This window comes from Oncorhynchus mykiss, chromosome 12 (assembly GCF_057628025.1).
Source record: "Oncorhynchus mykiss isolate SJ-2025 chromosome 12, ASM5762802v1, whole genome shotgun sequence".
Taxonomy (NCBI): Eukaryota; Metazoa; Chordata; class Actinopteri; order Salmoniformes; family Salmonidae; genus Oncorhynchus; species Oncorhynchus mykiss.
Window position 1 is genome coordinate 22,483,012 of NC_143033.1, and position 15,831 is coordinate 22,498,842.

The window sequence follows — 15,831 nt, forward strand, 5'->3', positions numbered from 1 at the left end:
AGTCTGTATTGCCCAGCGACAGCCCCGAAACCTGAAGGTTCTCGAGAAGGTCTGTATGGAGGAGTGGGCCAAAATCCCTGATCAAGTGTGTGCAAACCTGCTCAAGAACTACAGGAAACGTATGATCTCTGTAATTGCAAACAAAGGTTGCTGTACCAAATATTAAGTTGTGCTTTTCTGATGTATCAAATACTTATGTCATGCAATAAAATGCAAATTAATTACTTAAAAATCATACAATGTGATTTTCTGGATTTTTGTTTTAGATTCCGTCTCTCACAGTTAAAGTGAACCTATGATAAAAATAGACAGACCTCTACATGCTTTGTGAGTAGGAAAGCATGCAAAATCGGCAGTGTATCAAATACACTGTATATTTGTATATATACACACAGTAGCAGTCAAATGTTTGGACTCACCTACTAATTCAAGGATTTGTCTTTATTTGTACTATTTTCTACATTGTAGAATAATAGTGAAGACATTAAAACTATGAAATAACAAATATAGAATCATGTAGTAACCAAAAAAGTGTTAAACAAATCAAATTATATTTTATATTTTATATTCTTAAATGTAGCTACCATTTGCCTTTATGACAGCTTTGCACACTCTTGGCATTCTCTCAACTAGCTTCATGAGGAATGCTTTTTCAACGGTCTTGAAGGACATACCACATATGCTGAGCACTTGTTGGCTGCTTTTCTTTCACTCTGCGGTCCAACTCATCCCAAACCATCTCAGTTGGGTTGAGGTCAGGTGATTGTGGAGGCCATGTCATCTGATGCAGCACTCCATCAGTCTCCTTGGTCAAATAACCCTTACACAGCCTGGAGCTGTGTTTTGGGGTCATTGTCCTGTTGAAAAACAAATTATAGTTCCACTAAGCGCAATCCAGATGGGATGGATTATCGCTGCAGAATGCTGTGGTAGCCATGCTGGTTAAAGTGTGCCTTTAATTCTAAATAAATCGCAGACAGTGTCACCAGCAAAGCACCCCCGCACCATCACACCTCCTCCTCCATGCTTCACGGTGGAAACCGATTATTCGTTCACCTACTATGCTTCTCACAAAGAAAGAGGTTGAGGTTGGAACAGAAAATCTCAAATTTGGACTCATCAGACCAATGCTCGTGTTTCTTGGTCCAAGTCTCTTCTTATTATTGGTGTCCTTTAGTAGTGGTTTCTTTGCAGGATTCAACCATTTTTATTTATATCATTTATTTTTTATTTAACCTTTATTTAATTAAGGATCTACAGGATCGGTGTTCCACCCTAGGGACGGCTGAGCTAACGTGCGCTAATGTGATTAGCATGACGTTGTAAGTAACAAGAACATTTCCCAGGACATCGACATATCTTATATGGGCAGAAAGCATAAATTCTTGTTAATCTAACTACACTGTCCAATTTACAGTAGCTTTTACAGTGAAAACATACCATGCTATTGTTTGAGGAGAGTAGCAAAAACTTGAAAATGTATATATTGACCAATCAGGCACATTTAGGCAGACTTGATACAACATTTTGAACATTTTGAACAGAAATACAATGGTTCATTGGATCAGTCTAAAACTGCACTACACTGTTCCCATCTAGTGGACAAAATCTAAATTGTGCCTAGAGTCCTAAATCAGATTATGGCCTATCTCTTGCATTTCATAGATGATGGAACAAACAAAACATGTTTTTTTTCATTGTATTATCTTTTACCAGATCTAATGTGTTATTCTCCTATATTAATTTCACATTTCCACAAACTTCAAAGTGTTTCCTTTCAAATGGTATCAAGAATATGCATATCCTTGCTTCAGGTCCTGAGCTATTTCTGTTACTTACAACGGCAGTTAGATTTGGGTATGTCATTTTAGACAAAAATTTCAGGTCAGTTAACAACAAAGGCAAGCATTTCGGAGTCGCCTCTTCACTGTTGACGTTGAGACTGGTGTTTTGCGTATTTAATGTATTCATGTATTTAATTAAGCTGGCAGTTGAGGACACTAATGTATTTCTCCTCTTGCTCAGTTTTCCTCTTTCTATTCTGGTTAGAGGCAGTTTGTGCTGTTTTGTGAAGGGAGTTGTACGAGATCTTCAGTTTCTTGGCTATTTCTCACATGGAAAGCCTTCATTTCTCAGAACAAGAATAGACTGACGAGTTTCAGAAGAAAGTTCTTTGTTTCTGGCCATTTTGAGCCTGTAATCGAACCCACAAATGCTAATGCTACAGATACTCAACTAGTCTAAAGAAGGCCAGTTGTATTGCTTCTTTAGTTAGCACAGTTTTCAGCTGTGCTAACATAATTGCAAAAGGGTTTTATAACGATCAATTCGACTTTTAAAATGAAAAACTTGGATTAGCTAACACAACATACCGTTGGAACACAGGAGTGATGGTTTCTGATAATGGGCCTCTGTACACCTACAGTGCCTTGCGAAAGTATTCAGCCCCCTTGAACTTTGCGACCTTTTGCCATATTTCAGGCTTCAAACATAAAGATATAAAACTGTATTTTTTTTGTGAAGAATCAACAACAAGTGGGACACAATCATGAAGTGGATTGACATTTATTGGATATTTCAAACTTTTTTAACAATTCAAAAACTGAAAAATTGGGCGTGCAAAATTATTCAGCCCCCTTAAGTTAATACTTTGTAGCGCCACCTTTTGCTGCGATTACAGCTGTAAGTCGCTTGGGGTATGTCTATCAGTTTTGCACATCGAGAGACTGACATTTTTTCCCATTCCTCCTTGCAAAACAGCTCGAGCTCAGTGAGGTTGGATGGAGAGCATTTGTGAACAGCAGTTTTTAGTTCTTTCCACAGATTCTCGATTGGATTCAGGTCTGGACTTTGACTTGGCCATTCTAACACCTGGATATGTTTATTTTTGAACCATTCCATTGTAGATTTTGCTTTATGTTTTGGATCATTGTCTTGTTGGAAGACAAATCTCCGTCCCAGTCTCAGGTCTTTTGCAGACTCCATCAGGTTTTCTTCCAGAATGGTCCTGTATTTGGCTCCATCCATCTTCCCATCAATTTTAACCATCTTCCCTGTCCCTGCTGAAGAAAAGCAGGCCCAAACCATGATGCTGCCACCACCATGTTTGACAGTGGGTATGTGTTCAGGGTGATGAGCTGTGTTGCTTTTACGCCAAACATAATGTTTTGCATTGTTGCCAAAAAGTTACATTTTGGTTTCATCTGACAAGATCACCTTCATGTTTGGTGTGTCTCCCAGGTGGCTTGTGGCAAACTTTAAACAACACTTTTTATGGATATCTTTAAGAAATGGCTTTCTTCTTGCCACTCTTCCATAAAGGCCAGATTTGTGCAATATACGACTGATTGTTGTCCTATGGACAGAGTCTCCCACCTCAGCTGTAGATCTCTGCAGTTCATCCAGAGTGATCATGGGCCTCTTGGCTGCATCTCTGATCAGTCTTCTCCTTGTATGAGCTGAAAGTTTAGAGGGACGGCCAGGTCTTGGTAGATTTGCAGTGGTCTGATACTCCTTCCATTTCAATATCATCGCTTGCACAGTGCTCCTTGGGATGTTTAAAGCTTGGGAAATCTTTTTGCATCCAAATCCGGCTTTAAACTTCTTCACAACAGTATCTCGGACCTGCCTGGTGTGTTCCTTGTTCTTCATGATGCTCTCTGCGCTTTTAACGGACCTCTGAGACTATCACAGTGCAGGTGCATTTATACGGAGACTTGATTACACACAGGTGGATTGTATTTATCATCATTAGTCATTTAGGTCAACATTGGATCATTCAGAGATCCTCACTGAACTTCTGGAGAGAGTTTGCTGCACTGAAAGTAAAGGGGCTGAATAATTTTGCACGCCCAATTTTTCAGTTTTTGATTTGTTAAAAAAGTTTGAAATATCCAATAAATGTCGTTCCACTTCATGATTGTGTCCCACTTGTTGTTGATTCTTCACAAAAAAATACAGTTTTATATCTTTATGTTTGAAGCCTGAAATGTGGCAAAAGGTCGCAAAGTTCAAGGGGGCCGAATACTTTCGCAAGGCACTGTATGTAGATATTCAATTTTTTTTTAAATCTGCCGTTTCCAACTACAGTAGTCATTTACAACATTAACAATGTCTACACTGTTTTACACATCAATTTTATGTTATTTTAATGGACAAGAAATGTGCTTTTGTTTCATAAACAAGGACATTTCTAAGTGACCCCAAACTTTTGAACGGCAGTGTATATATATTTTTACTCAGACGGAGTCTCAAATTACTATTGAGAGTAAGATGAGTAGAATACACCAGCAAATTTGGTTGTGAAATTTGGTTGTGCATCAGCATTTTTTCTCTTGTTATGTCAGTCACTCAATTAGTCATGTCAGCTAACAATGTTTTGATTTGTAGTTAGTCTAGCCTTTCCAAACTTGTAGTAGTTATGGCTGAATACCGACTGGGCACGCAGGGAACATCCCCAGGGGCCCTGATCTCCAGGGGAAACCTATTGATTAGTTTAGTCATTCTCTCTCAGATATTGTATTATCATGGCATAGGTAATTACAAAATGGGTAGAATTGCAGGTACTTTGCTGAAAAACTGCAAAAATGTTCTCTAATTTTTTTGTATGTTTTCCAGATTCAATGTTTTTACACACCAATAGTGCCTTTGACAACAACAATATAATGTGCTTTTATCATACTAATCCCAGGTAATGAACTTAACACCCTTGAACCAATGTGGATGTGATACAATGTCTTCCTTTGAAAAATCACAAAGACCAGAGATAGCTATCTCAACAGCTCAAAAAACTATACATCAACAATCTGCTGGCCATTAAACCCCAGTGAAAGGGATGTGGTGGTGTTTATTGTTATCTGTTTTCAAACGCCCCTTATCTGAGGAGCTTAGGACAGATTCAGAAAATCCATTAATTCCTTGATAAAAAGGTGTGTTGCCTTATATGAAATCAAAGGATTTGTTGGAGAATAAATACAACCTGTAATAGATTCACCTCAGCAGTGCGCATTGTCAGAGAAGTCAGACTGAATGACTGCACTTCATAGATAAGGCCCAGTACTCATGCTGTGAATACTAAAAGAGAGATTGTCAGAAGCCTTGGCTATCCATACCTGTACATTTTGACTGATGTTTCATCTCTGAATATGCTCCCTTTGTGAATGGCTGTTATGCTGAAAAATGCTGAATGCCGGCTGCTCTGCAGCTGATCCTTGCTACTCCCAGCCTGCTTGTGTTTTGTGTGGTGAGGATGGGTGCTGTGACAACAAAAATGACAAAATTCAATTGTCTCTGTACAAAGGCTCAATAAGTCGTAGACCTTCGTATTGGAACTGTATGATTCAGATTGATTGAAAACTAGGGATATAAACTCTGCTGTTGTGTTTTGTATTTAAATGGTGAATCCCTCTAAATGTATAGAAAATAAATAGAACTGTGTGAATTTTGATGGTGAACTCAAACAAACGAGGACTTGCAAGTGTTGTGAAGAAAGGAATTCAGGGGCAAATCCCCAATAGGTCCTTGGTCACACCAAAAGGTTCATCTATAAGTCCATGTTTCTAATACCAAGCAATCTCTTTCTCTAAAACCACAACAATAAGGATCTTAGAAGCTCTGTACCCCTAATTTAATACAGTGAAATCTGATTTATTTTTCCGAAAGCAAAGCAATGGGGCCAGATTAGCTGAATCTCCCATCCCCCCCTAACACCCTCACCAAACTGCCCAGATTAGTTGGGAATTAAGTTTCAAACATTTTATATGTGTCTGGTCTATAGGCGGATTATGTTTTTTGCTTTCTCTTTTTCTTTGTTAAATTTCTCTTATAAAATGAGAACGAGTGGGTCTGTCGTTGAGCACAGATGCATTAACTGGATGCCTTGGCTGGCACTTTAAACACTAGTTTGAATTTCAAGTGAATTCTTTGGGCAGAAAGCTTGTCATGGAAGGGTCAAGTAGGATGGAGAGACAGAAGTTTCCATTCACCATTGACAGTATACTGAACAGATTTCCAAGTAACAGTGAGGAGAGTAGGCAGTCTGGTGCCACCCACAACCCTGTACCAAGTGAGGATGGAGCAAGATCAGAGAGTATTACTGCTGGGAGCCACATAGAACATCCACAGCACACCTGTTCATGCTGCTGCTACTGCTCCCACTGCGGAGAGGTGTTCCAGGCTGACTATCCTCCTGAAAGTAAGACTTAAACCTATGACAATTTTGACACTAGGATCACGCTTCATTTTACTCTCGCAATATATGTTTGTTTAATGATGATGTTTAAAGCAGTTCAGTTGTTTTTCCCATTAGCCATGAAGGCCTATATGTTCATGCTTTGATCTGAAATCAATGTTCTTTAAATCAATGTGCCTAAAACACTTAAATGTAAATTTGTAAGTTGTTGTTCGTATGTGTATGTTTGTTGTGAGAAAAAATATTATTCAAAAATAAAAACACTTACATGTAAAGTTATTTTAATTCAGCATGCCAATATGCATGGTCCAGAAGAATGTTTCCGGAGCCATGCAGGCCAGGAGGAAATACCCACAGAGAGGAGCAGTCCTTCAGTCAGGTCCAGAGGCGCACCCGGCGACACCGCACCATATTCACCGAGGATCAGCTGGACGCTCTGGAAGAGCTGTTCCTTCAGAACCAGTATCCAGATGTGAAGACGCGGGAAAAACTAGCACTGAGTACTCATTTACACGAAGAGCGAGTAGAGGTAGGCAGCTACGTGTTTCTTTTTGTCCGCTTTTAAATCAGTTTGTTTTATTACGTTTAAAACGTGTAGTCAATGTAGCTTAATTTGATTTCGATAGGTGTGGTTTAAAAACCGAAGAGCGAAGTGGAGGCGACAAAAAAGAACAGCATTTAGTGTGCGAAACCTGGAAAACTAGAAGATTATGCCGGATATGTCCATCGTGAAGACATTTTTGGATACTTTGCATCCAATGCAATAATGAGGCTAGATTCATTCTAAAAACGCCAGACATTTCTGGTGACGTCACGCGTGTACATTATCCCAATGACGTTCCTTGATTAGCAAAACGTCAACTAAGAACTATTGATATAACTACGTTAATTAAATTAAGGTATTCATACGCTTCTATTTTCAGAGGCTCTTTTTAGTTTATAACGGAATTATTTACATTCAGCAAGGTTTTGTTTGGCTTGCTAGCTAACAGAGAAGTCAAGGCCACCAGAGACCATTTCGCTAACTTCTTCTAGCGACCGACAATGGAAGGATTTGGAAAGGCGCAGATGTCTGGAACCCTTGTCCCATCCAATCCTGTCACAACAGTTGCTCTTCGACAGCCACCCGAGGAAACAAAGAAAACAAACCGAAAGGTTCTCGATGAAGAAAACTACATAGAGGTAACGTTAACGTTGTGGAACAGGCAGCTAAGCTAGCTAGTTAGCCAGTGCTCATTTTAGCCTACCTGCAGCTGTCTAATAATACAGTAGGTTTACAGTGTTGCTGCAAATCTAAGTTAAGGTCAATACAGATAAATGTGATTTAACAAACACAGTGGTGATGTTATACATACAACCGCATTGTTTAGTATGTGCTGTGTGTGTTAAAGGCTAGGCCTTGTTGATAGTTGCCGATGTCTTCCTAACTTGTCTGTTTTGTATGACTTTCAACAGAGTTTAGAGAAGATCATCCAGAGGGACTTTTTCCCAGATGTGACCAAGTTACATGCACAGAAGGACTACCTCGAAGCTGAGGAAAATGGGGATCTTGGGAAGATGCGGGAAATATCCATTAAGTATGGGTCATCTTTAGCCAAGTCCACACCACGCTCCACTGCCCCATGTGAGTAAGGTGATAAGTAAATTGTGTCAAGGAAACTCTTTTCCACATAATGTACTGGTTGTCTATGAATGCAGCAGTGGTGCCATAATAATATGCCACCCACTGGTTTGTTTAGATGTTACTCCAGCTTCCTTTGAGACACCAGAGGGTCGTCCTGGGTCTCCCTCTTCTGTACTGGGCAAAAACAAGAAAGGAACAGATGTGGGTAAGTTCCTGTTCACCAGGGTGACTGAAAATGCCACTACTCTGTCTAAAGTTAACCACACCTTTCACAATTTAAAAATTTGATTTTGCAATGATTTGCGATCCACAACTAATTTCTGGGATCACAGGTAAATCCTAAAAGTCGTAGGTGCCGACCAAGACGTTGTAGGTCGCATAATGTGAGCGATTGAAAGATGTGCGATTTGGGTTCTTGCGCTTTCCTGATAAGCATATTAGGTCCTGATTTATTTATTTTTTATATAAAAAATAAAAAAATAATTCTGGCATACGACCAAAAATGTCTGGTATCTTGTGTAGTGAAGGGGTGCGCTGACCAGCTGTCAAGTGTCTATACTTGACAGGAGCTGATCATGGACTATAGGAGGAAGAGGGCAGAACACGCCCCCCCATCCACATCAACGGTGCTGTAGTGGAGCGGGTCGAACTTCAAGTTCCTCTGTGTCCACATCACTAAGAATCTATCGTGGTCCACACACACCAACGCAGTCATGAAGAGAGCACGACAACACCTTTGCCCCCTCAGGAGGCTGAAACGATTTGGCATGGGCCCTCAGATCCTCAAAAAGTTATACAGCTACACCATTGAGAGCATCTTGACTGGCAGCATCACTGCTTGGTATGGCAACTGCAAGGCGCTACAGAGGGTAGTGTGTACGGCCCAGTACATCACTGAGCTACCTACCATCCAGGACCTCTATACCAGGCGGTGTCAGAGGAAACCCTTAAAAATTGTCAGACTCCTGCCACCCAAGTCATAGACTGTTTTCTCTACTACCGCATGACAAGCGGTACCGATGCACCAAGGCTGGAACCAACAGGACCCTGGACAGCTTGTACTCCCAAGCCATCCCATAAGACTGCTAAATAGTTAGTCCGGGTAGCTATTTGGTTAACTATTTAACTATCTGCATTAACCCTTTTAGCACTAACTTTTGATTCCTCACATACCCTGCTGCTACTTCATTATCTGCCACTTATTCCTGGTTAAATGTACATATCTACCTCATTTACCTTGTACTCCAGCACATCGACTTGGTACTGGTACCCCTTGTATATAGCCAAGTTATCATTACTCGCTGTGTATTTGTTACTATTGCGTGTTTTACTTTTCTATTATTTCTCTATTTTCTTTCTCTCTGCATTGTTGGAAAGCGCCCGTAAGTAAGCAAACTAATGTCATATGAGCACACCAATTGCAGACTTGAGGATTACAAGATTTTGCCGAGAGTTCGCATAATGTAACTGCTCCCCCAATTTAAAGATTTTTGTTGTCATATAATGTATGCTTAGCTTAAGGACACCCAACTTTACAATGGCTCTCAAGACTATTTAGAATATAGGTCTTCCAGCTGTTATGATCTAGTGGTAATTTGTCGTTGATTTCTTATATAGTGCTATGTAAAGAACTCAATTACAGCAGTAAGATGTACACCCTGTGTTTTTTGATGTTGTGTGTTTGTAGTGAACAAGGAAGGAGACGAGAAAGAGAAAGAGCTGCCCTGTCTTGATCGCTTCTTGGCTAAGAACACAAGCGAGGATAATGCATCCTTTGAGCAGATCATGGTTCTGGCAGAAGACAAGGAAAAGTTGAGGCATGCGTGGCTGTATGAGGCAGAGGCTGAATTTAAACAGGTACACTTGCCATAATCTCTCATTTGATCACATGTGAATTGCACACTACTCAAATGCTGTAGTATGTAATGCTCCTAGGGTGTTATTTCAGGAGTTGAAAACAATTATATTTTCTCCTTCAATGAACAGATATGTTATAACAGCATGTTTCTGATTTTTAGCGGCATGAAGAAAACCTTGCACTTCCGTCATCTGAGAAGCAGGCCCTTGAGTGCGTAAAGGCAGGACTGGAGACCTGGGAGTACAAAGCAAAGAATGCCCTTATGTACTATCCAGAGGGTGAGGATGAGCCAAACAATTATTTTCCTGCATGATAAACGTACCTGTTATCTTGCTTGATTATAATGTGGTTTGAATAGGGTGCATAAAGCCACGAAGTCACACATACAAACACTATACTATAGACCAGGGTTCCTCAACTGGCGGCCCAGGCCAAATTTATCCCTGTGGGTGGTTTTATTTGGTCCCCCAAGTTTTCTGAGCAAAAAAAAACGATTGTGTAATAAATTGAGAACAACATAATCATAATCAGTGATTTTAATTCATGAAATCTGTTCAAGTATTCCCTCACATAAGAGAGACGTGATCGTATACAAATGTAAGCAAGGTTTGAGGGGTTTAGCTGTGTTTCATACCTGTTTCGGCTTCTTGTGGTCAATTTACTGTCGACAAATAATTTGCAATTATGACCATCCGCTCAAGAAAAATGTATTTAAATTGAAATGCAGACATATCTCATTTACATACACTACCGTTCAAAAGTTTAGGGTCACTTAGAGATGTCATTGTTTTTGAAAGAAAAGCTAAACAATTTTTGTCCATTTAAAATAACATCAAATTTATCAGAAATACAGTGTAGACATTGTTAATGTTGTAAATTACTATTGTAGCTGGAAACGGCAGATTTTTAATGGAATATCTAAATAGGTGTACAGAGGCCCATTATCAGCAACCATCAACCATCACTCCTGTCTTCCAATGGCACGTTGTGTTAGCTAATCCAATATCATAATTTTAAAAAGGCTAATTGATCATTTAGAAAACTCTTTTGCAATTATGTTAGCACAGCTGAAAACTGTTACTCTGATTAAAGAAGCAATAAAACTGCCCTTTTTTAGACTAGTTGAGTATCTGGAACATCAACATTTGTGGGTTCGATTACAGGCTCAAAATGTCCAGAAACCAATTACTTTCTTATGAAACCCGTCAGTCTATTCTTGTTCTGAGAAATGAAGGCTATTCCATGTGAGAAATTGCCAAGAAACTGAAGATCTCGTACAACGCTGTGTACAACTCCCTTCACAGAACAGCGCAAACTGGCTCTGACCAGAATAGAAAGAGGAGTGGGAGGCCCCGGTGCACAACTGAGCAAGAGGACAAGTACATTAGTGTCTAGGTTGAGAAACAGAGTCCTCAACTGGCAGCTTCATTAAATAGTACAAAATGTACAAAATATACAATGACGTACCATGAAACACAACAGTGCAAGCAAAAAAAGCTAGAAGTAAAATAGTGTCTTGAGTACAACCAAAAAGTTTTGTCTCATTCAGTTGTTGCTTGACCAGTACAAATAAAAACATAGCTTCAAAGAGAGAACCATCAGGACAATTCAAGTTGTTTTAGCAATAAAGTACCACAGTAGGAATCATAATACCTATAAAACCTAGCGGTCAAATGGAAATGGTTCCAATAATTTTTTCACCATTCATTTTTCCCATAGGGGATTTTAGAAACACTTCAAATAAGGGCGGTGTTTTGTTTAGGCTTACCCTGGCGTGACGTTTTGATAACCGTGTAAATCTCTCTAAGACAAGGTGACTTATCAATATATTTGCCTGTATTTAAATCCCAAAAATGAAATGAAAATTAGCTGCTACTGTGGCTATCATAAAGAACTACAAATGCCATGATGAGCTGGGTGAGACTGCCGAATCAAAGCAAAGGTAATAATCTCTTGATTAACTATCTAATGTTAGTTAAAAATAGTAATGATTCAATTGGCTACATTTCTTTAAATTGATAATTCTGTTAAGAGGATCGGACCCTTTTTTTAAATTTTCGCCTAAAATGACAGCCAAATCTAACTGCCTGTAGCTCAGGCCCTGAAGCAAGGATATGCATTTTCTTGGTACCATTTGAAAGGAAACACTTTGAAGTTTGTGGAAATGTGAAAGGAATGTAGGAGAATATAACACATTAGATCTGGTAAAAGATAATACAAAGAAGAAAAAAAACGTAATAAAATAAATGTTTTGTACCATCTTTGAAATGCGAGAGGGTATAATGTATTATTCCAGCCCAGGTGCAATTTAGATTTTGGCAGCAGTGTGTGCACCGTTTACGACTGATCCAATGAACCATTGTATTTCTGTTCAAAATGTATTAAGACTACCCAAATGTGCCTAATTTGTTTATTATTAACTTTTCATGTTCAAAACTGTGCATTCTCTTCAAACAATAACATGGTATTATTTCACTGTAATAGCTACTGTAAATTGGACAGTGCAGTTAGAGTAACAAGAATTTAAGCTTTATGCCAATATCAGATACGTCTATGTCCTAGGAAATGTTCTTGTTACTTACAACCTCATGCTAATCGCATTAGCCTACATTGGCTCAACCGTCCCACAGGGGACCCACCAATCCTGAAGAGGTTTTTTAACTGTCTTGTGCACTTTTAAAAAATTGACACAATACCTGTTAGCAAAGGTGTCAGCAAGAGATGACGTGCAGGGATTTGTAGTTTTGCATTATGTTTACTTTGATGCTAATGCGAGGCATTGGAAAACGTCCCTGGTCTTCGTGGTTGAATCTGTGTTTGAAATTCACTGCTCGACTAAGGGACCTTACATATAATTGTAATTGTGTGGGGTACAGAGATGAGGTAGTCATTCAAAAATAATGTTCAACACTATTATTGCAAATTTTTACTCCTGAACTTATTTTTAGCTTGCCATAACAAATGGGTTGAATACTTGTTGACTCAAGACATTTCATGTTTTCATTTTAAATTAATTTGTAGAAATATTTAAAAGCATAATTCCATGTTGACATTATGGGGTATTGTGTGTAAGGCCAGTGATGGCAAATCTCAATTTAATTATTTTTAAATTCGTGCTGCACAACAAAATGTGGAAAAAGTCCAGGGCTGTGAATACTTTCTGAAGGCACTGTACATGATGAATTATTTGACGTTGTATAAGTTGAGTTGAACACCTTCATGATCTTTTTTAATAAGGTGTCCAAGATGATGACACACTCTTCAAGAAACCCAGGGAGGTGATTCACAAGAACACTCGCTTTGTGGGAGACCCCTTCAGCAAAGCCCTTAACAAATGCCAGCTTCAACAGGCTGCAGCCCTCAATGCACAGGTAAAGTGCTTTCCTGACAAGTTATTGGTTTTAAGTAAATGGTTGTATCCTATTTTTAGTCAAGGGTTTTAAAGTAGAGGAAGGTCATGGTATCTAAAGATCAAATTAAATGGATTGATCCTGAATGATTTATCTGACTGAGTGTTTATCTCCAGTTCAAACAGGGTAAAGTAGGCCCAGATGGCAAAGAACTTAATGCCCAGGATTCCCCTAACGTGAATGGATATGGGTTTGAAGGAACTCCTTGCCCTTCCCCAGGTAAGTAGTTATATTCAAGATCACTTTCAATATTCTCAACAACTAAATAATTATCAGAAATACTTAGTTATTTAAGAATAGATGTTTTTCCAACATTTGGTGCTGTTAGAGAGGCTTCCATAAAACTTTCCCAACTGCATAAAAACTAAACTCCCCTAACCTGATATGGTCCTACCAGGTATGGCTGAGTCCCCCCTGATGACCTGGGGTGAGATAGAGAGCACCCCCTTTCGCCTGGATGGGTCTGACTCACCGTTTCAAGAGAGGAACATCGGCCCATCATTTAAGGTACAAGCCAATGGCTGCCCCCCGCCCCCCCAGAGTAGTGTCTTAACCTGAGATAATCTGACACACAGATTCCAGAACCAGGAAGAAGAGAGAGGTTGGGTTTGAAGATGGCCAATGAGGCTGCCGCCAAAAACCGGGCAAAGAAGCAAGAAGCATTGCGAAAGGTCACAGAAAACCTGGCAAGGTAAAAACGGATTGAAGTTTTATTTAACTAAATTGCTTTGATCTTTGTATTTGCAAAACCTCATGTTTTTTCATAGCTCAATTCTATGACCTCTTGTTATATAAAATTATTAGTCCTTTTAAAATGCTTTTATTATTTTAAACCTAATTTCTGTCTTTCAGTCTCACCCCAAAAGGCCTGAGCCCAGCATTGACCCCTGCCCTTCAGAGGCTTGTAAACCGCACCTCCAGCAAATACACAGACAAAGCTCTAAGGGCAAGCTACACACCATCACCCACACACAGAGGAGCAGGCTCCAAGACCCCCCTGGGTGGTCCAGCCACTCCCTCAGGCACTCCGACACCAAGCAAAGCTAGGACCCCCGCCTCCCAGGACCCAGCATCCATCACAGACGACTTACTGCAGCTTCCCAAGAGGAGGAAAGCATCTGACTTCTTCTGACTGGAGTAAAGCAAAACTGAGAGAGAACGGTTGTCTTGAGGAAGTGAACTCTTACATGTTTAAAGCAAGTTGTCATCAAGCAAATTACCGGCCATGTTTCTTTCTAACCCACCTCAGGCCCTCCCCCTGGATTTTATGGACTTGCCTTTTATGGCTGGAACAGTCTGTGCACAATGAAGGGCTGAGTCATAATACCAACTCTGAATTCAAGGATAATTGGAAAACTCAGGTCATTACTGTTTTTAGGGTGTTGGACAGAAATGCATAGTATGTACTGTTAGAAACCTTCCAAGACTGGATAACTTACAATATGTGGGATCCAAAGAGATGATATAATTGTACATAGCCTAGGCTGATGTTATTTTAATCTTGGTGAATGTTACGAGGCTTTGTTGATTTTTTTTGTTTGTTAATATGTTCAAATGTAAGCCTCTATTGTATGCCTTTTTCTGCAATCTAATCTTTCAGTCCTCAACCTAAAAATTGCCTTGTTGTAAATCCCAAATGTTGACACTCACCATTGTCATAGCAGACTCGACATCTAAAAATGTAACGAAGTCTATATGGTTCTTCTTGACAAATATGTATGTTCCATTTATTATGAACTATTCAAGTGGAATAAATCCAGGACTTCAACATCAGGAATCAGCAGGGATGTTCCGATGTGGAAGGCCCATCTTCCCGTCTCATACTACCATCATGTGATTTGGACTGCACCCATACATGCTCAAGGACATCGTCAATCTCTACCCTCTGGGCCACATTGTTGTTAAGCATGCGATATATCAAGCCTTTGTACTTTGTTGGGACAGCTTTGCTGTGTGGGAAATCAATGCGATGCTCTTTCTGAATCTTCAGCATCTTTTTGATATTGGAGTCATCATAGGGAATATAATGACCCCCCATACTCCAAACGTCATACACTTTGGGGTTGTATGGGACCCCCTGTAATACCTCTGGTGATGCATAGGCTGCAGAGCCACAGAACGTTTTGCTGAGAATCATTTGTCCATCCTCATATTTGATCCTCCTGGCGAAACCAAAGTCTGACACTTGGAGATTAAAGTCTTGGTCCAATAGCAGGTTTTCACATTTCAAGTCTCTATGAACAACATCTAGGGCGTGTGGGAATTTTATTGCAACTGACAGCTGTTTGAACAGTTTTCTGGTGAAATCTTCAGGCAAGGCACCCCTGAATTTGATGAACTCCAGTAGGTCCCCTTGCACACCCAGCTCCATAATCATGTACACCTTGCCTTCTGAAGATCTCGAAGGTCTTGACGATGTTGCGGTGGTTTAGGGATGCAAGAATGTCCAGTTCCCGGGGCAAGAACTTCTCAAAACAATCCGGCGGCGCCCTTTTTCTGTTAATAATTTTGATTGCCACATTGGTCTTCAGACGCTCGGGAATAAGCGGATTATACTTTGGCGTACGACCCTCGCCTAAACTGATGCCTCATGTATAGCCCCGTTTCTTAAGCACCAGTGAGTCGTTCATGGCTAAATAGGACGACCCGAACTATTTTGGTGAATGTTATAATACACCATTATTGACACCATGTTGAACTCTGTTCATAGTTGGATATCAAAGATAGTAACAAATACCCTGTGTGTGCT

General features: G+C 39.8%; 1 protein-coding gene and 1 pseudogene across 4 annotated transcripts; one reads left to right on the plus strand and one right to left on the minus strand.

Annotated features, from left to right (window-relative positions):
- The first annotated feature begins 6,480 nt into the window (after window positions 1-6,480).
- Window positions 6,481-15,293, plus strand: LOC110537195 (splicing factor ESS-2 homolog). Of its 3 annotated transcripts, none has more exons than XM_021623046.3 (11): window positions 6,481-6,719; window positions 6,817-7,372; window positions 7,646-7,814; window positions 7,930-8,019; window positions 9,502-9,671; window positions 9,833-9,950; window positions 12,910-13,043; window positions 13,199-13,301; window positions 13,480-13,589; window positions 13,658-13,773; window positions 13,935-15,293. In XM_021623046.3, exons 2-11 carry the CDS (start codon window positions 7,235-7,237, stop codon window positions 14,212-14,214), a joined length of 1,428 nt encoding a protein of 475 aa, XP_021478721.2. In that variant the 5' UTR covers window positions 6,481-6,719; window positions 6,817-7,234; the 3' UTR covers window positions 14,215-15,293. The 3 variants fall into 3 exon arrangements, with proteins under 3 accessions (XP_021478721.2, XP_090048126.1, XP_036793095.2); XM_090192000.1 differs by having other exon boundaries at window positions 6,525-6,719; window positions 7,176-7,372; XM_036937200.2 differs by having other exon boundaries at window positions 6,539-6,719; window positions 7,226-7,372.
- Window positions 14,782-15,712, minus strand: LOC110537196 (testis-specific serine/threonine-protein kinase 1-like; annotated as a pseudogene). The gene has a single exon (XR_016484939.1). The product of XR_016484939.1 is annotated as a testis-specific serine/threonine-protein kinase 1-like (transcript).
- Window positions 15,713-15,831: the final 119 nt, after the last annotated feature.

What these genes read in the sequence shown, in the direction of transcription:
- LOC110537195 (XM_021623046.3), top strand. Translation starts at nt 7,235, where the DNA reads ATGGAAGGATTTGGAAAGGCGCAGATGTCTGGAACCCTTGTCCCATCC. An exon ending in CAGAGGCTGAATTTAAACAG is followed by an intron (nt 9,672 to 9,832) that starts GTACACTTGCCA and finishes TCTGATTTTTAG; the next exon opens with CGGCATGAAGAAAACCTTGC. An exon ending in ACATCGGCCCATCATTTAAG is followed by an intron (nt 13,590 to 13,657) that starts GTACAAGCCAAT and finishes TCTGACACACAG; the next exon opens with ATTCCAGAACCAGGAAGAAG.